This window comes from Amphichorda felina (assembly GCF_050947745.1).
Source record: "Amphichorda felina strain 45539 chromosome Unknown scaffold_2, whole genome shotgun sequence".
In the NCBI taxonomy this organism is placed as follows: Eukaryota; Fungi; Ascomycota; class Sordariomycetes; order Hypocreales; family Bionectriaceae; genus Amphichorda; species Amphichorda felina.
The window spans coordinates 1,488,227-1,507,288 of NW_028145048.1; the positions used below are offsets into that span (position 1 = coordinate 1,488,227).

The window sequence follows — 19,062 nt, forward strand, 5'->3', positions numbered from 1 at the left end:
GCTGCTCCCCTTATCAAGCGGAGGTTTCGTCAGCTTCCCTCCTATACCGACAGCAACCCGGGACCCAATAAACCTCCCGACCTCACTACCAGAAACATTGGTCACTGGTAGTGAGGAGCTTCCGAACCCGGTTCCGTCAACTGCAGAGCATACGGACACAAATCATGTCCCAACGACTTTTGGGACAATCACCCAGACATCCCAGACGTCCCAGACGTCCCAGGTGTCGACTAGTGAAGTTCCCACCGAGACAGGGACCGGTGCTCCTCCTCCTCCAGCGGAAACGGAATCGAATGATGAGGATAGCGATGACTCCTCCACGGCCCTTAGCACTGGGCAGGTGGCTGGCATCTCTGTAGGCGTTGTTGCTGCTGCTGGTGTAGCCGTTGGGGCCATCCTCTTGTCCAGATATTGCCGCCGGCGGAAGAATCCGAATGTCAGGACGGCGTTTTTGCCCAGTCGAAGTACCTGGGGCTACAACTTGGGGTCTGGATCGAGCACCACCATCAGCAACAATTCAATAATGGCTGCTCGAACCGTCGATATCCCTGACCCCAGCACAATCCCACCTCTGCCAACTTATAGCAGGACGAGTTACCACCGGGCAAGCTGGAGGCCCGAGGCAATAGGCCTGGCACTGACCCCAGCGCACCAGAAAAAGGACAGTCCCCAGACACCCCAGACCCGGCGAATGTCGAGGCTTCTCCCTGCTAAACCAATCATGCCTCCCCTTATGACAAGGAGGAGTTCACGTCCACCTCAAACTCCCAACCTGGACCCGACGCCTCCGGAACTACGACGCTGGGGCGACTCTCCGCCTCGACTGCCACCTCTGACTGGTTTATCAGGCACTGACATTGGCTCCCATGGCAAGCCCCATCCTCCTGTGCCTCTCAAATTGGACATTCCCAGGGATAACGGCAAGTCGGTCGTTCCTCGCACTGATGTCCCACGAGCGCGAGAGAGTACCATGACCGAGTTTGAGGAAGACGAGGGCCCGTCCTCTATGTCTTCCGAGGGTCAGATTTGGAGGCCGCCCTCCATGGCGCCCTCCTCAGCAGCGCCATACTACGTTGCGGACAAGAATGGAAATTGGGTTCTGGCCAACGCGGCCAAGTCAGGGGCTGTCAAGCTGCCAGCCGTCAGCCTGTCTTCTGAGCCCAGGTCTGCCCCAGCCTCGGGACCCAAGAACCCAATTATCTTCCCGACTATATCAAGATCATTGTCGGGATCACATGGCCCAAAATCACAACAAGGGCCGCCGTCCCGGCCGTCTCTCGCTCCGCCAGCGAGCATTACGCGCAGCCAGGCCGCTGCGTCAAGCGTCTACTCTCAACATTCTTCGATACCGTATCCGCTATTCTATTCGGGCAGAAATGACCAGAGCCAATCCGAACCTCCCAGCCGGCCGACACCCAACTGGCAACTGAATCGAAACTCCTCTCGTAGCAGCGATGTCACCCTATTCGACAGCTCATCGGATGAGTCTAAGGAGCCAACCCCTCCTGAGATGGCGGGGAGTCTATCCCCAGTCGTCGAGTCTCCTCGCTCCGGCAGCGGCCGTTCCCCCGTTGTATATCCTAGAATCGCCAGCCGTTTGCGCAACAGTACCACCAATCGCCCAAATCAGCCTCCGCCAACAAGACTACCCGCGTACTACCCCCCTGGACAGCCCAGCCCGACTCTAGGCACGATGCAGCACCAGAATCCGCCACCGCAGGGTATGTCATCATACAATGTTCCCACAAAGGGCCGGCGACCCATGGAAAACCCGGGACTTGTTCGGAGCGGCTCGCCCCCTACGATGAGAATCGTCGAGCCATCTCCTGAGCCGGACGACAGAGGCCAGCTCCCCTCAGCCAGAGCCCACAGCCGTCCACCATCATTCCAACCCTCCTACTCATCCCAGATCTACCCATCTCCCCACCAGCGACCACCACAGTTCCAGCAGCAGCGGCAGGCACCATGGCCACTACAACAGCGACAGCCACAGCCTCCAAGGCAATCTTTCAATAGATATCCCTATTCGACGGCCGGTCCTGTTCCACTGTACCGGGAGCCCCAACCTCTTCCTCCTCTCCACCCGTCCAACCGCCCAAAACCTCAGCGCTTCGGCCCTCACCACCCCCACGAAGCTCCCCTTCCCTCCTATCAGCAGCCACCACCCCAACCACACCTCGACACAGCCCCAGTTCCTCCCGCCGCCCCAGGCTCGAGCAGCTATCAGTCCCCAGTATCCGAAGTATCCACCTCATCCTCCCTCCTCGCCAAGCGCGTCGGCTCCGACCGCGCCGCCCAGATGGCCCTCGCAGAAGAGAGCATCTCAGCCCATCCCCAATGGCGCCGGGAGGGTCCGCATATGACACCGCAGCTTCCACACGAAGGACCATCGACGTCCGGGTGGATGCCCAAGTTGACACCTACACGGAGGGGCGAAGATCTCTTTTTGAACGTTCATTAAAATCCGTTCTAGATGATCGACTGCATGGGATTTATTCCCAGAGAACGCCATGATCATCATTTCCTAGGTAGCCATTGGCTTGCATTTAGCAATATACAGAGGTTGGCCGTCATGGCTGGAAAGGGGTTGGGGGCATTTGGTAACAGGATAAAGAAACTAGCACAAGTCTGTGCATGTAGACCAAGACCAATTAGGTTATGCTAGACAATATGTCATGCCATGTCTTTATTTTACATGTGCCGTCGACGCCACCGCCACTCCAGGATACAGTACTTACCTATGCTACCACCTTGGCCAACCCCCGCGTCTACCTAAATAGGAATCCATCACCATTGCGATCCTGAAAATCAAGGCCTCTCTCCTCCCTGCACCATCCCGCACCTTTGGCAGCGCCGGGAATCAGGGGTTGTTTCGGCCGGGTGGGAACTTGAACTTCCCCACTCTCCTCCCCCCGAACACGGCGCGGCGCCCCCCGAATGATTTCCTGATTGGGGAACCAGCCACAATAATAAGTACTACTAGCCACAATAGCCACCGGTTATCTCCCTTCTGGCCTGGACTTGGGAACAACTTGCGTCCAGCCATATTCCCTGTCATTATTTTTTTTGGGCTTTGGAAACTAGCCGAGTCATCCTTCCACAGCAATTTCATCATGTACCCGTGGCCGCCAACGGTCGGAGTTTAGAGTAGATTCCGCCGGCCGCCGGGGGCGAGCTGACACCGACCAGCGCCACCCGGATCCCGGCTGTGTAACTGCGCCGTAGCCTCACATCTAGTTAGGCGCTGAAACGGGGTGTCAGGGGAGAGCTCCGTGCCCCGTAAGCGCACAAGGCATACTTTGACAACCGGAAAGACGGGCGACTCGATCGATCTTCTATGGAGCATTGGTATGGCCCAGGAAGATCGACAGAGAATCAGGGTTCAGGTCGAAGGGGGGGTAGACAACCCCCAAGTTGACAGCCATAGTCATCATTCGCTGTGCACCACACGACGGAGGAGATAGAGAAGGCAAAAGAGCAAAAGAGGAAAGAGATCTATATTTATGATTGCTGGGAAGCAGCCAGTGCTTTCTAAAAGAAAAAGAAAAAATGTCTCCCGGCCCAGCGGTCGACACAAGCGCATCGCCACGCTCAACGGGGGCCAATTGCAAAACCAAATGATACCAGATCATCCACCTCCACACGATTCCAGATCTGTGGAGAGCAGAACAAGAGAAAGCGGACTGCCCGCAGGCCCTGTGCACAGCACAGAGAAGATAGATGAGGAAGAAAGGAGAAGAGACCACCATACCATTCCTCCGAGACGCCAACAAAATGCCTTCTTTCCCCACCCCAAATCGACAATAAAGAACACCCCATCATGGGGACAAAATAGGGTCGGTGACGAGACAGGAAATCTATGCCGTGCCCAATACCACATCCGCCCGAGCCAAACCAGTTGGCCCACCAACTCGAGTAGAGAAAAGAAAAACAGGGTGCCGTGAGGCAATCGGCTGCATACGCCGACGAGAAATGTAACATCGTCTCGCAATAGCCGTCTGTAGCCTGCTGTTGTTACCGCTTTGCCGAGAGAACAAAAGACAAGGAAAATAGGAAACATCGCCCGATTCCCACGCTATGCAAATATTACATCAAACCATCCAAAAGGGTAGAAAGAGAGATGAAGAGATAAAAAGGAGATGAAACGGGGGGGGGAAAAACAAGAAAACATAAAATCATAGCCCGCTTCGTCATCATAAAAAAATGACCGTCCAAGTCGTTCCGTAGCGTGAAATGTGAAGGATCGTCCAAGTTGCCAAATGTGAGAAGAGGTCTCGTCCCGTCGTGAGACTAGTTGTTAGGACAACTTCTATACCGAGTGGTGAGGTTCGTCCCGCTGTGATTCGTTCCGTGTCATGCAGTGTTTCCGCGTCTTCGGTGACGTGATGTTGTTACCACCAAGGCAGATTATAGATGGAGAGGAGGGAAGGTGTTGCCGGCGGGCCATCCCTGAGCCCACACGTGTCATAACGAGGCGGGAAGCAGGTGAGGCCATCGACGATGGTGGCCGACCAGGAGAATAGAGAGTTGGGATGGGTTGTTTGAATGAAGGTACTCAATCCAGTCATTGAAGTTGAAAGGGATGAGTCGCGGAGGGGGCCTTGGGGGACATCCCATCATCGAAGACAAAGTTGTTCATCTGTAACTCCGGGCGGAACGTCCGCTGGAATATCCAGAGTCCGAGTAGGAGTGTGGTGACGCATACTGCGCGGATCGAGAAGCGTGATGCGCGCAGGCGTAACCGACGTAGATGGTTCGCTTCTCAACATGGTGACCGGGTCGTCCATATGACGGGCATCGATCAACAGCGTGTTGGTAGTAGAGGCAGCGGCAAGCCGAGTATAATTCCACCAGCTGGTAGCACATCTTGAGAGCTTCAACGAAGTGTTGGGTTGCGAGTGGGTGAATTCGGGTCGCAGAGGAGGCCGCAGAGGAAAGCGGAACTGGATTTATGCAAATGGGGTGTTGGTGTTGGTGGTGATGGCACTTGATCTTGGGTCTCGATTCGACCTGGATGCTTGATGGGTGTTGTGGGTCGTTGACTGTTGTTGGATGACTGAGGTGGCCGAGGCAAAGAAGAGAAGAAATCCCAAAGAGATGAGCGCAAGCTAATAAAGAAACAAGTGAAGCCAAGCGAGGGAAAAGAACAGAAAAGAATGTTGACTGTGACTATGACTGATAGAGAACAGGCAAACAGGCAGAGAGATGTGGAGCAAGCTGAAGTGGATGAGAGGCGCTGCAGCCTTATAGGACTTTGTAGCCTGGAGAACCGACAGATAGCACCGGTATTACGGAGTAGGTACTAGGTATGGAGGATAGCGCCAAGGGTACAAAAGGCTGAGTACCGAAAAGAGAAGGGTAAAGCCACCGCATGACTGATGACTGTAAGAGAGGGTATGGACACCCCGGTGTACGGGCGAGGGCTAGGCATTCTGACGCCAGATAGAAGCCATGTCCCGGGCGACGGGGGTCCAAGATGCGGCGAGGTTCACGGGACCCAGGCAGACGGAGCGAGCACAGATCGGGTACGTACCCTGTCTGTCATCGTGGGCCGGCGCTGTGGGACTGACCGAGTCCGAGTGTACTGGTGCAAGAGATGGGGTGAGGTGGGCGACAAGAGCTAAGGTGGGTAGGGTACATACACGGGCGAGGGGCATGCGAGGGGCAGGCGAGGCAAGGCGAGGCCAGGCAAGGCAAGGCAAGGCAATGAATGGGAAGGCACCAGTGAACGCCCAAAGAAGTGCCAATTAGGATCGGGGGTCTGACAATGACTAACCTGCCGGGACAAGGTAGGGGAGTCGGGAGTCGGGAAGCCCTTGCTCGTACGAGAACGATTGCTGCTCAGTTTACTCCGTACTGGGCACTCGGTTGACGGACGCCCCACGCAGGCGCCGATGTTAGGGTGCGGTATGGTGAGAATTGGGGACGAACGGGGAACGGTGAGGTTGGAGCGTGGCGCAGGAATGCAAGACGTGCAGGACGGCAGATGGAGAGATTCTGAGGGACGTAAGACGTCAAAAAAGCACTGACCGGCATTGTGGCAGGCTCGAGGCAGCAGCAGGCCCAGGAGGGCACCAGTTGAGCCGCATCGGGTCCCGAAGCCAGGAGAGGTCACGACAGCCTCCCTCCTTCTGGGTGGTGCACTGGTGGCAGGTGGAGGTGGAGAGAGTAAGACCTTGCCCTGGCCCTGGCGATGGCGCCTGCCGCCCATGTGGCCAGCTTTCTGCACGGCTGCGTGCCCATTCATCATTGTGCTCAGGGCGCAGCACCGCCTCATCAGCAGAGGGGCGTGTGGCTTGCGACTGCGTCCGGGGCACGGATACAGCCCATCGAAAGACATATCCAACTCGGGAATGGCCACAGGGCAGAAGACGGCGTGAGGAGTCATCCGGGTTATTATTGCCTGGGCGAAGCTGCCCGGGCGCGAACGACATAATACCTGGAGAACCCGTGACTGGGCTCGGGAAGACGGCTCGTTGATTTCCTAGCGCCTGTAATAGTCAGTCCCGCAGAATCTGCGGACATGGGTCTTGTTGGTCTTGTTGGCCTTTGTTGTCCGACTTCACGGCGTTGATAAGACATTCGTGGAATTGACAACTGTGGTGCACGATGGCTTTGGATACATGCCAGCATCTCGGTCGGTCGGATGGAGGGTTGCAGATTGCTTCCTGCTGCCAATTGATAGGACATATTTTTACAGAGCGTATCCCTTCAGAGCACCTTCCTGCTGGAATGAAAGCCAATGATGGTCATTGATGCCGATTCGTAGCTTCCAGACATATGGGAAAAAAACCCCGATGTCAACAGAGGGAGGAATCCACTACCCCACCATCGCTGCCTGGCAGCTAGTATTACTTGCCTAGCGGAAAGTGCATTTTCCCATCTCGACCTGCGTCATCTCGGGCCAACGTCGCCCTCGGTTGTCTCAATTCCCCTTCCTGGTTCTGGCGAGCCTGGCTATCCCTCGTTTACTTTCTGAGAGTGCCTTGCCGTAATGGAATTGTGTACGAGCATCAATTGAACGGCCCCTGTGCACCACTGACACCAGCAATTCGCTATTCATTGCTGGCCACTTGGTCCCTGGATCCGTTCGTTCTCCCCAAAGCCCATCATCGACATTCCGCCCGTCCCCGGCGACCGCCATGAGAACCCACATGCACCGGTCCGTCAATTGTCAATCGTCAACGGTCCAGCGTTTATGGGTACAATGTATCCGTACATACGTGTACTATGCAGCTGACCACACGCAGGACAGGGGAGACCCTACCTTGTCCTAGGGCTGTGTTGCTGCACACACCCCGCCCGCCCCAATGAGGGGGATTTGGGAGGGCGTCTTTCTCATCAGTTATCACGCGTCAGGGCCAACGTCGACTAACCCCACGTTCTGGTGGGCGCCCAAGGAGTCAAGATTGATTCCACGACCACCCACGATTGCTCTTTGCTGCCGGAATTGGGAGCGCGCCAAAATTTTCCGTCAGTCACTTGTCTTCACCTTGGCATGCATGGCTTGGAGCCTGCATCTGTCTCAGACATCCCCCGGAGGGATCTGAGACCCGAATATGGTGGCAGCCACCACCTTCGACCCTCATTTTCTTCCCGGTAGCCACAGAACTGAAAGCCGGTATGCACAGTGGTGAACTGGGTGTCCTTCGTCGACTCGGTGAACATTGCTGTTGGGGATCTGAATATCCTACACAGGAGTGGGGTGTAAGTGTGGCGACCGATTTAGGCCCCGGTATGAAAGACGTCCCCCGATCGCCACCTTCCGGCCTAGACGGCCAACTGAACGGCTTCGGCGGGTTGGCAATCGGGTCGCCCGGTGGTGGAGGTAACCCACCATCGCCGCCCGGCACTTGGGAATCTGCGATTTGCGTTTGCCCCTGGTTTCCCACCCCACCGGAGCAAACCGGTCCTCTGAGACTCTCGGCGCAGACGATACACAGTACTGGTTTCCCTTCCAGGAAAGGATGTGAATTGAGGAGCCATGCTGCATATCACGACGCCTCACATGGCCTATGACCAACGATTCATCGTCAACGCCCTACTCATAATACGACATGGCCGGTCACGGGTCGATTTCTCTCACATTTGTATTACAGTCTCGGTAACTACCTCTGAAGCTCTAGAATTTGTTCCGACGCACAAATTTCTAGGCTACAATCAAAGATTGTGTGTGCCCTGAATAGAACATGCAGGCCATGTCCATTCGCAACTTTGAATTGATTCCAGCCACCGGGGCTGATTTTGGGCACCGTATCGTCACAGGCAGTCACAATACCACTGCGTCTGGCTGTGTTTAGCTTGTTGATTATTAATGACCCTGCTTGGATTGTGGTTGCACAGCTCCCAGGCTTCCAGCGCCTCACCACGCCCGAAGCACGGACCGGGCGTTAGCATCAAGGTCCGGGGGTTCAATTATTCCCATTCTTGCCATAGTTCTGGGTCGAGAGGTATGGGATGCAGTCAGAGGATATTACTTCATGGGCGACTGTATTTCCCGGAAAGCAGCGATCCGGGCATACAGCAATCCTGTTCTGGCTCCCCCATGCCCGCATGCATTGCCTCGCTCGGTAGGGCTTAGCTGCAGACAGCAGCACCATTAACCCATCCAAGTGGTTGTTGGTATTATACCCCCACCCCTTTTGGCAGCACTTGCATTCGACACCGGAGGCCTGGTTCTAGTTTCAGAAATTTCGAGTCGAACGCTTGATCGTTCCAAACCGGGGATGAGTCAAAGAGTTCCGGGACTGCATCAACGTCCTGCCATGTTGTGACCCTAGCGACGGTAGCGACTTCGTTGGCTGTTTTTGGTTCATGGGCACGCCAAAGAAACATCTACTGAAACGGGCCATTTAAAAGTTTCTATTACGATCTATTTTGCCGCTGTCTAAACTAACTTATTCTCGACTTGACGGTCTGCTCTCGTCCGTTGCACCTTTCAACGAGACACGACAGCACGGGGCACGGCAACATCAGCGCTGGCGCAGGCATCATCATGGGAGTATCTCAGGTCAGGGGAACCAATAATGGCTGCAGATTGGCCTGCTGCTTGCTGCAGCTGTGACTCTTGAAGCGTTGAGGCCTGCCCACTTTGGTCCTATATTTCATCGTCCTACATACTCGTAGCAGATGGCTTATGACTTCATCATGGGCCTGTGGCTCGCCTACCGTTCAGCCTTGTGCTAAATGATGCCCACTGTGGGGGAAGCTGCCCCAATGGTGCATTTGCTGCATTATGAGTCCTGCGCCCCAGGTGCTGCGCCTCAAAGCCCGAGAGTCGGGTGGCTTCAGTGGCTTCAACAACTCCAACAGCTCCAACACCACCGGAGTCGCCGGAGGACGCCGATGGGCCCCACCGTGCTGATATTCCCTTTCGGGCCCAAGGTGACCGTCGTGAACGGGATGCCAGTTTGCTGCTGCCGTCATCATCATCATAATGGACCCCGTCTTCCACCGCCCACTGCGCCCGCCGCCCGTTTAGTGAGTATGCAGCCGTGGACCACCGCCCTGCGCCGCCGGTTCCATCCCTTCCAACCCCGGCCGATGCCCACCTTGGTCCTGGACTCTGGTGGCTCTTGTGGCTCCTGTGGCTCTTGTGGCTCCTGTGGCTCCTGTGGCTCCGGTAGCTCCTGTGGCTCTTCTCGTTCACCTGCATACCATAGTACCTACTCCTGCCAGTCGGGTACCCACTAGCCTGCCATCGTTCGTTCATCCGCCTCTCAAGGACTGGGTATCTACACTTTTGCTTGCGACCCTGGCGAGGCCTGGAAGAACTCACCTAACCACTGTCCTTACATGCGAACTACACACCCCTCCTCGCCCCCTCCTCGCCCGTCCCGCTCACGCCTTTTGAAACATGCCTCTGCTTCCGGCTAGCTGTTCCCAGTCTCCACCAACACGCCAAAGTTCGCAAAGACCCGTAAACTACTGCCTGCCAGCCCGCGCGCCCGTGCGTGCTCCATCATCGCCGCCCAAGGCCCTGCATCTACTCGTAGCATAGCTTCAGGCGAATGCACCTAGGAATCTCGGTGGGCCACAGCCTCGACCTATCTTTCCAACTACTGGGGCAGATACATTTCACGGCGTTCGCGCCCGCGTGGCGGAGGCCTCTGAGACACAGTTCGTCCATTCATTCACCTGTCGTTGCGAAACAGATGACTCTATCATGTAGTGCTGTATATGCAATGGGGGGACCCCAGCTTAATCCCAAACGTCTCAGGGCACGCCTGCCTTTTGTCACACACCCAAGCAACAGAGCCCCTTTCAAAACATCTCCCCTAATCATCCGCTCCCCTCTCTCCGTCTATGCCGCCGCAATCCGTTATACATGTCGTCAAGAGAAAAAAGAAACTGCGTCATGGCCCCTTCCATGCCCCCGTCAACCCAAGTAGATCATGGGCACGTCCACCACACCATGCTATAAGTGCCCCCCCCCTTCTACAGCCCAAACAAAGGCCCAGCTCTGCGCGATTAGTATATACGTCAAGGTTGACGGGGAGGGCTAGAACAAATGGATATAGTCGTTCCAAACAAGAAACAAAGCTTCGTAACGCTCGCTCGATGACCTGATTATGTTGCGTGCGGCATGAATTCGACAATCGGATTAGGTTGAGGCGGCCAGGGCCAAACCCATCGGCGGGTGTAACCAGGGCGAGCCATCGTTTAGCCTCGACGGCCCATGGCCACTGTCGCGCCCGCGGCAGCAAGGTCCTGCTTGCCACTAACAGTGCGCCCCGCTGCTCGGGGCAGACCGCTAGCTCCGATCGGCATGTTTCCGCCGACGCTGTTGCTGGTGCTGGTGCGCTTAGCACTGCTTGCGGTCGTTGGCGCTGTGGCCCCGGACGCTCTCCTTGCACTGCCGGACACAGGCTTGTGCGGACTAGGTCCGGTTCGCGGTCCAGTGCCAGCCTTGCTGCCTAGCCCAGGGGGGTCAGGAAGGGGCCGCGGACCGGGGAAAGTGCTGTTTCGCTTGGTGGGTGACATCTCTCGGGCAGGCACTCTTGGGAGCATCTTCTTGCCAGTGATGAACTCGTGTCGGATGGCGTCCTCGGGCTTCATGCGACGATCGGGGTCCCAGCGTAGGCAGCGCGCCAGGAAGTCCAGGAAGGCCTCGTCGTCACACTTGAGGACCTGCTGCAACGTCTTCGACGACGGTCGCCGGCGGCGACCTTTGGAGGATACCGTCAACCGTGGTTTTCCCATCGAATCAAAGAAGAGCTTCTTTCGAGTGCTCTTTTCGATTAGGTGCTTCTCCGGCGGCCCAAACACCTCCATAATGCAGGCGAGCTGTTCCTGTTCGTTCTCGCCGGGGAAGATTGGCACGCCCGTATACAGCTCAGCCAGGATACAGCCGACGCTCCACATATCGATGGGCATCCCGTATGTCATGCCCAGAATGACCTCAGGAGAACGGTAGAAGCGAGACTGGATATAGGTATACACCTTTTCGGTCTCGAAGCAGCTCGAGCCAAAGTCGATAACTTTGATCTCGGAGTGCAACGGATGCCGCAGCAAGATGTTTTCTGGCTTGAGGTCGCAGTGGATTACCCTTTTCTGCTTCAGCATGTTCAAGGAGCTGAGGATCTGCTTGGTGAACCGCCTGATGATCCGCAGCGAGAAGCCTCTAAAGGCATGGGCCTTGATGAACTCATAGAGGTTCATGTCCAACAGCTCCGTTGATATGCAGAGGTGCCCACGGAAGTAGAAACTCTGTGTGAAGTTGACCATACTGTGCTTGTTGTGAGGGTCCTAGGCGCGAGTCAGGAAACGTTCTGTCCATGGGATACAAGACAACTTACCCATTCGCGAAGCTTTTGCAGAATGTTAACTTCGACAAGAGCTTGCTGGTGGAACCGCTTCTTGTTCCTGATAATCTTCACCGCCACCAAGACTCCGAGTCTGTGGTCAATGCATCGCACAACCTGGCCAAAACTTCCCTTTCCTAGAATATCGACAATTTCATACCGGTATGCCAGGTGGTCACCTGGCACAATAGTATAATCACCACGATCATCGTCATACCCAAAATTCGGCTTGTCAGAGTTCAAGTCGCCGACAACCTTAGGTGCGCCCTGCGTGCCACAGAAAAACACATCATTGTAGTCGACAATCTCACCCCGTTCGTAAATGTTCAGCATGGCAACACGGATCGCCTCGTGGGGCCCAACCCGCTCTTTCGGAGTAGCTCTCTTCCTGAGCGCATCGATGGTCCGAGCGGCAATCTCAGTCTCCTTGCGACGAGAACCCATTTTCCTCATCTCCTCTTCAGCAGCCATGTCATCCTTGTCAAGCTCGGCAGTCCAGGAGTCAAGGTTCCGCATGGCGCTAGACGATGCCCTGGGCTTTAGGAGCTTATTCATGACAGACGGGTTTCGCACCGTCGGCATGGTTGACGGGTCCAAAGCATCCTTCTTGGTTCCCCAAGTGTCACTCTTCGTCCGGTCATGAGACGCGAATGTAGACAGACTGGCCGCAGAACTCTTCCGCCTCCGAGACTCAAGATAGCCGCCATTGGACTTGACAGCAGGAGTCGGGCTTGCCTGCTTCACGTTGGAGAGATTGTTGACAGTGGCAGAAATGGGAATCCGAGGGGGTGGCATGCTGTCCTGTCTCGCTGGAGGGTGCGGTTGTTGCTGTGATTGCTGTCCCAAACCCTTATCAGCATCTCCCGAGCTGGCAGTGCTGCCCTTTGGCTTGTCCCTCTTCCATGACAGGCTAAGTTTTCGCCTCAAAGAGCTCATCGATGATGGCGTGGCTGGCGCCTCGGTACTTGGGCCAGGACTGTGGCATTTCTGCGCTGGCTTGTCATTGTTTGGTGGTCGAGGTCCCGCGGGCTTTTGGTGCGTACGGTCCTCCGTAACCGCACTAGCCATACTATGGTAATCCCCTCCCGTCTTTAATCGCTTCATGTGCCCTGCTTCGAACCCTGACTTCGGAGCCGAAGATGATAGGAAAGGAGAGATGCTTGGCTTGTGATCTGCTCCCGGATACTTGATACCAATAGATGAATCAGAGGAGCTCTCGTCCGGGGGAGTCGGTGTCGCTCTGTGTGTAAGATGCACAGAACTGCTGCTCCTCAGAGACGGAAGATCTATCGTTCCGTCATATCTCTTGGAGAAAAACGTGCTCCTTGACGCTGTCATTGGAGTCGTCGGTGTCTTTGGGATTGGTCGCGAAGGTGGCGGGCTCAACCCCCGATTGTGTTCATTGCCTGAAGCACCTTTTCCTAGATTTGGAATATTCAGAGGCGCCAAACTAATCGGCGGTAGGCTCAATGGCTGGAGATTCTTCTTATGGGCCGGCGTGCCCGGTTTCTCGCTTTCGGCATTCGCAGTCGGTATGAAGGAGCTTTTCCTGGCGCTCGGTTTGCGCTGGAGTTTGGTAGGTTCAGGATGCACAGGCATGGAAATGCTCCCAGTCGAGTTGCTGTGGATACTAGCGGCGTCAAGGCCATTCAAGCCCGATTTTTTCTTCTCCACAAAGGAGATCTCAGCGGGCGAAGCCTTGGGGGATTCATACGCCTTAGGTATGGCGGGCACCGGGGGGACCTCTTCCTCCTCCTCCGCAGGCATGGGGTTATGTACCGTTGTATGCTTCGGCGCCGGCAAGCGGGAAGTCGACGAAGACGGGGGTACACGGGGTTGTGCGGAGCCAATCGACGTTCTCACCGTATTGAAACTGGTGGTGGAACCGACTGAGAGGCCAGAGCTGTAAGACTTTCGATTATTGATGTCAGGTGTCGTGCGAGCAGAGGAGGGCGTGCCAGAAGTTCTCCTTGGAATCATTGAAGGAGACCTAGAGTCGGCCCGTGTCTCCATAGATACTGGCGGGGGTGGGGGAACGTTCATGACATAGTTTAGACTTTGGGAGGTAGGCATGGTGGACATGCGCTTCGCCCTCCTTGTATCCGTGGGGCTGATAGTTCTGGCTCCAAGCCCAGTGGCATGGGAAGAATGATGCGCACCAGGCATCATGGAAGCTCTCTTACTCCCAGTTGATGAGGGCGTTGAGCCCCTTCCCCCGGCACGCGGTGAGCGTGGAGCCAGCGTAGATAAGCGATTTGGGTCCGGGATGAGGGCGTCAGCGACTGACAAGTTCGTATGGCTGAGTCGTGGTGGTGGTTGTACCGACTTGGCCTTTGCGCTTCTCGCATTGCCCCAGTTGCGAGTGGCATCTGAACCCGTCCCTGAGGATATATCCATCGAGGTCCTCGCTGTATCACCTCCGATGCGATCGCTCAGTAAGCTCGGACGTCGCCTCTGGGTGCCAGCCAAAGGGTCCACGGTATCACCTATGACCCCAGGCCCAATAGACTTGCGTGGCGGTTTTCCAATGGCATGGCTCGAGTTCGAGACCGGGGGGTAGTGGCTTTGGCGACGGTTGCGCATCGCGGCTGGGGCTGTTGGGGCATCATTAGGAGCAGATATGTTTGAGTGGACTGAGGAAACGCTCGGCTGTCTGCCAGACGTGCTTGGTCTTCGCAGGATGGAACCCGAGCGGCTAGTCCGGGTGGTGGACGGGGGGGCCGCAACTCGAGACGCACCACCGGCAGGTTGCGCGACGTTCGACCTGTCTTGCATCTTTCTTTCCGGCATTGCCTGAGTCTCCAGGATGCTTCCTGTGCCTGTGGGCGACGGGAACTGGGTAAGATTGAAGTCGGTCGAGGCGGACTCGATGCTGGTCTGGAGGTCATCGAAGCTCACCGAAGGCAGGAAATCATAGGACCCCGTTGGCTGGTCAACAGATGATTCCGCCTCACCATTCCGGCCAAAGGAAAAGAGTGAGTGGTTGTTCGAGGAAGACGCGCTCAGCATCGGGGCGTTGGAGGCCACAGCGGTGCTCGCGTTTAAGGGTATCGGTGGCGGGATGCCTGAAGGACCTCGCTGTCTAACGCGTTTCTCTCGTTAGCTTCCCAGTCCACGCCAGCCGGAACTGCCGTGGTCATAGCCACCAGAAACATACCTCGGAGCAGGAGATCGATTCGCCAAACGAGGCTCAGCCGGCACCGGGTGCTCCTTGGGCATGGAGTCGAGAGAGAGCGAGCCCGCTTATCCAGCGTTCTAGCTCTGTCGAAGGCGGCTTGTCGGTCGTTCGGTCGGTGGAAGGAAGCGATTGAAAGAATCGCAGACAAGCCAAGCAGAGCAGACGAGGCCTCAGTCCTGCCAGGGAGCTGAGTGCATGCGAAGAGCTACCTCATTCCGGTCGGGTAGGGTCGAGGAGGCGGCTGCAGGCCCGGGGCGATGGCGAGGGTCTGTTCGAGTCTGATATAGAGGAGCGTGTGTTTGTGGGACTCGAAGAGCCGGCAGGAGCTGCGCAGCCTCAACGACTCGCCTCAGAGGGGGATGAGGATGGATGAGTGGATGGATGGCGGTGGCAGTCGAGGCTGCTTGTTTTTCGTAAGGAGGGATTCAATCAATGCGCCAACAGCCAGCCGCCAGTGGATTGGGGGTTCGCCAGGCAGAGAGCCAAGCTTCCAGGGGCAGCCAGTGGCTGGTGACCTGGGTGGAGCGGAGGGTGGACGACCAGCCCTGGGGCCTACCAGACTGCTAGCGGACTGCTGGGGTACCGAGTTCGGCAGGGCACTACTACCACTAGAGTACTAGCTGAGCCATCACTGACAAAAAGAATGAGACGCTCGGTGCTACTCGTACGGTCATGACCAAGAAAGAGCTGGAGAATGGACGTCAATTAGCTTAGACTGCATTTTAATTGCTAAGCTTTTCATTCATTCTACTACAGCTTATTTATTTACTTTTGCCTGATTATGTGTTTTATCGAATCTCTTAAAGCTTAATCCAAGGGATATATATATATATATATAGGTACATATCCTCGCGCACGTTATCCGTACTGCGGTTGGTATCGACGCCAACCGCATGCCACCGCCCATCTTTTTCTGTCCCTTGGTTACTTAGCCAAGCTTGGAAGTACTTAGGTTGAAGTACCACACACTACCCAGATCGCCGCATAAATACCCCTTGCGCAAGTACATTGTTCGTCTTACCATGACGAGAACAACCATAATAACGACCGGATCGACACTGGAGCGAAACCAACATTGTGAATCCATCCCAACCATGGCTGTCGATGTTTGCAGCCGGCGTTTGAAGCTTCCATAGCTTCGTTATAATTGTGCTAAAGAGCTACTCTAAAGCAGAGTCTCTACGGAGTACGAATACGGGATCGTTAAATTATCAACGAACGATACTTCGTACCACACAAATGCATTAAATCACGTCCCTGATGCCCCCATCATCGGTGAAATGAGGTCCCCATTGTGGCCTCTCGCCGCTAGACGCGGATACCTTAGTTGTGGCGCGTATCGATTGTGGCCCCCAGTTAGGGTCTCACTTGTCCAAATTGTCCAAATTATCGAAATGGTGGCATGGAGCCGAAGAGGCAGGCTTCACCATTGGGAGACGAATTGCGGTCTGCTCGACGTGTATCTACGAGTAAGTACTTCGTGCGAGGTAGCATCCATTACTACCATTGCCTCCTGCATCCGGGCCAGAGTATCCGTAGTGCAGCAGAGACACGGTGAGTTTCCCGCGTGCATCCCGGGCTAGGCCCAATATTTGGCCACTAAATGGGGTAAAGGCAACGTCCCTTGCTGCATCCGCTTTGCTTTGAAACAGGAAGCCCAGGTCGGTCGGGCGCATCAACAAAGGCATGCACCGTTACGTGAGGCATTCGTCCGTATCCAGAAAAGGGGAGCGGCCAGGGATTTGACATTTGCCGATTCACCTGACCCAATCAGTCAGGCTGCCGATTGTCAGCCTCTTGTTTTTGTTCTCGTTCATCACCCAGTTGCCCCGGCAAGACTCTTCACAGGGAGGATTGTGGCACTCAACCCCGTGCATGCCAGATAGGCCTCATCATTTCATGTTCATGCTAGTTGGAACTGGAGGAATGCAGGCCACAACAGTGGAAGACGGACAGATCCAGGCGACTTCAGACTCCGAGACTGCAATAGTACTACTACTAGCTTCCTTGGACTTCACATTGATCGAAGCACTTACCCCAGGAATAGCACCGTCCACGTAGTTTCGTACATACAGTACGGATAGGCAGTACGACTAATATTGGGAGTTCTCCATCAAACACATTGCTTGGCTCGTACAAATCTGGCCACTGCTTGTCAATAGTACTATTATTACATACCGATACTAGTGCTCGTAGTGATTTTACAAAGGCCCCCGGCATAACAATCCGGGAACCAACATCTTTATCCGCAGTTATACGAACACCGATCTGTTCTCGTATCCGTTGTTGACGGCCATATTGGCCTCGGCACAGATCCAACGTGGCTGTTGGAGTCGGTCCCTGCGACTCCCTAGACCAGTTAGCGCAGGCCTGCTGGTCCCCTTATGGCTCTAGCGTCTCCCTGGTGTGATGTCAGCGGTTCGACCCCACTCGCACCAGCAACCACCAAGTGGCACCAGCAGCACCTAATACCTAACCCTTCACATGCCTCTGGCGCAATACCGACGGGGCTCATGGGAGCTTCTTTATACACCACACCCCCTCGTCATGACCACGTCTTGAAACGCGCCGCACCGCGCGCTTAGAATCGCCTCCCATGGACGACTTCACTGCCGAGATGCTGGCCAGCGCGCAAGACAATACGCCTCAGCCCGAGCCCAACGTCGACAATGGCCCAACGTCACCTCCGCCCCGGACGGGCTTACGGGGGGGCTTGGCCGCCATCCGTGAGAAGGCCAGTATCCAGGATCGCCTGGTAGAGAAGTCAGTGTTGGTTCCACCAGCATCTAAGGTATATCGTGTCTGACAATCGCAGGCTTCTCGAGCAGGTCATTCCTGCTGATGACGATCCCGGTTCCGACCCTACCATCCTAGCCGACGACATGGTCCCAGCCTATGCTCAGAAGCCCAACTTCAACCTCACGACCATGTCCAACAATTTCCGACGCTTCAATGCTCGCATCGGCGTAGTATTCAAATTCCAAGCCCGAGTTGCCCGCATCCTCGCCTGGCACCGTCCATCCCAGACCATGTCCCTGCTCGCCGTCTACACCTTTGTCTGCCTCGACCCGTATCTCGTGTCCATACTGCCGATTGCCATTCTGGTGCTTGGCGTCTTCATACCCGGATTCCTGGCGAGGCATCCAGCTCCCCCAAAGGGCACCTTGTCCAGCGAGCAAAGTATGGGCTACTCCCCGAGTGGCCCGCCTCTAGCGCCCGCCGCGACTGTCCGCCCGGTCAAGGAATTAAGCAAGGACTTCTTCCGGAATATGCGCGACCTGCAGAACAGCATGGACGATTTTAGCCAAGCCCACGACCAGGTGGTTGCGCTGCTAGTCCCCGTGACAAACTTTAGTAACGAGGCGCTCTCCTCTGCCGCCTTCCTGTTCCTCGTTGTCGGTGGCATCTTCATGACAATTACAGCCCATCTCCTTCCCTGGAAGCTCATCGCTCTCATTGGTGGTTGGGCCTTTATCTGCACGGGGCATCCAACCATTGCCCGTCTTCTGGCCAGAACCCATCAGGCCCATGTCCAACCCCGTGAAGAGAATGCCAAGTCCCGGCTCGAGGACTGGATTGCCAGCGATGTGATCCTGGACTCTGCCCCGGAGACTCGGGAGGTGGAGGTCTTTGAGCTTCAAAAGATGTCCGACGCCGGGGAATGGGAGCCGTGGCTGTTTACTCCCTCGCCCTATGATCCTCTATCACAGCCTCGTATTTCCGGCGACCGGCCGCGCGGAACACGCTTCTTCGAGGACGTTATGGCCCCAGAAGGGTGGGAGTGGAGCGAGAAGAAGTGGGCGTTGGACCTATGGAGTCGAGAATGGGTCGAAGAGCGTATCATCACGGGTGTCGAGGTCGAGACCGAGGGTGAGAGATGGGTATATGATATGTATGATGAGAGGCAGGAGCAAACGGGAGTTGTCGAGGAGCCTGTCAAGAGCAGTCTCAACACCATCCCTCAGACGAGTTGGGAGGAGGGTGAGGACGCCGTCGCCAGGAGAGGAGAATGGAGGAGGCGGAGATGGGTACGACTGGTCAAGCGCAAGGCGGCGTCGATGAATCCAGCATAGTCTGATC

At 55.8% G+C, this 19,062-nt stretch overlaps 3 protein-coding genes across 3 annotated transcripts; 2 read left to right on the forward strand and 1 right to left on the reverse strand.

Annotated features, from left to right (window-relative positions):
* Positions 1-970: 970 nt before the first annotated feature.
* Positions 971-1,380, forward strand: ACO1O0_002014 (uncharacterized protein; the record flags this gene model as incomplete). Its single annotated transcript, XM_083191492.1, has 2 exons — positions 971-1,164; positions 1,257-1,380. 2 exons carry the CDS (start codon positions 971-973, stop codon positions 1,378-1,380), a joined length of 318 nt encoding a protein of 105 aa, XP_083052706.1.
* A 9,282-nt stretch (positions 1,381-10,662) lies between these two features.
* Positions 10,663-13,142, reverse strand: POM1 (DYRK family protein kinase; the record flags this gene model as incomplete). The annotated part of the gene is made up of 3 exons (XM_083191493.1): positions 10,663-11,748; positions 11,799-12,780; positions 12,925-13,142. The coding sequence occupies 3 exons, from the start codon at positions 13,140-13,142 to the stop codon at positions 10,663-10,665; spliced, it is 2,286 nt and encodes a 761-aa protein (XP_083052707.1).
* A 4,436-nt stretch (positions 13,143-17,578) lies between these two features.
* On the forward strand, positions 17,579-19,055 carry PEX29 (integral peroxisomal membrane peroxin-domain-containing protein; the record flags this gene model as incomplete). The annotated part of the gene is made up of 2 exons (XM_083191494.1): positions 17,579-17,751; positions 17,798-19,055. 2 exons carry the CDS (start codon positions 17,579-17,581, stop codon positions 19,053-19,055), a joined length of 1,431 nt encoding a protein of 476 aa, XP_083052708.1.
* Positions 19,056-19,062: the final 7 nt, after the last annotated feature.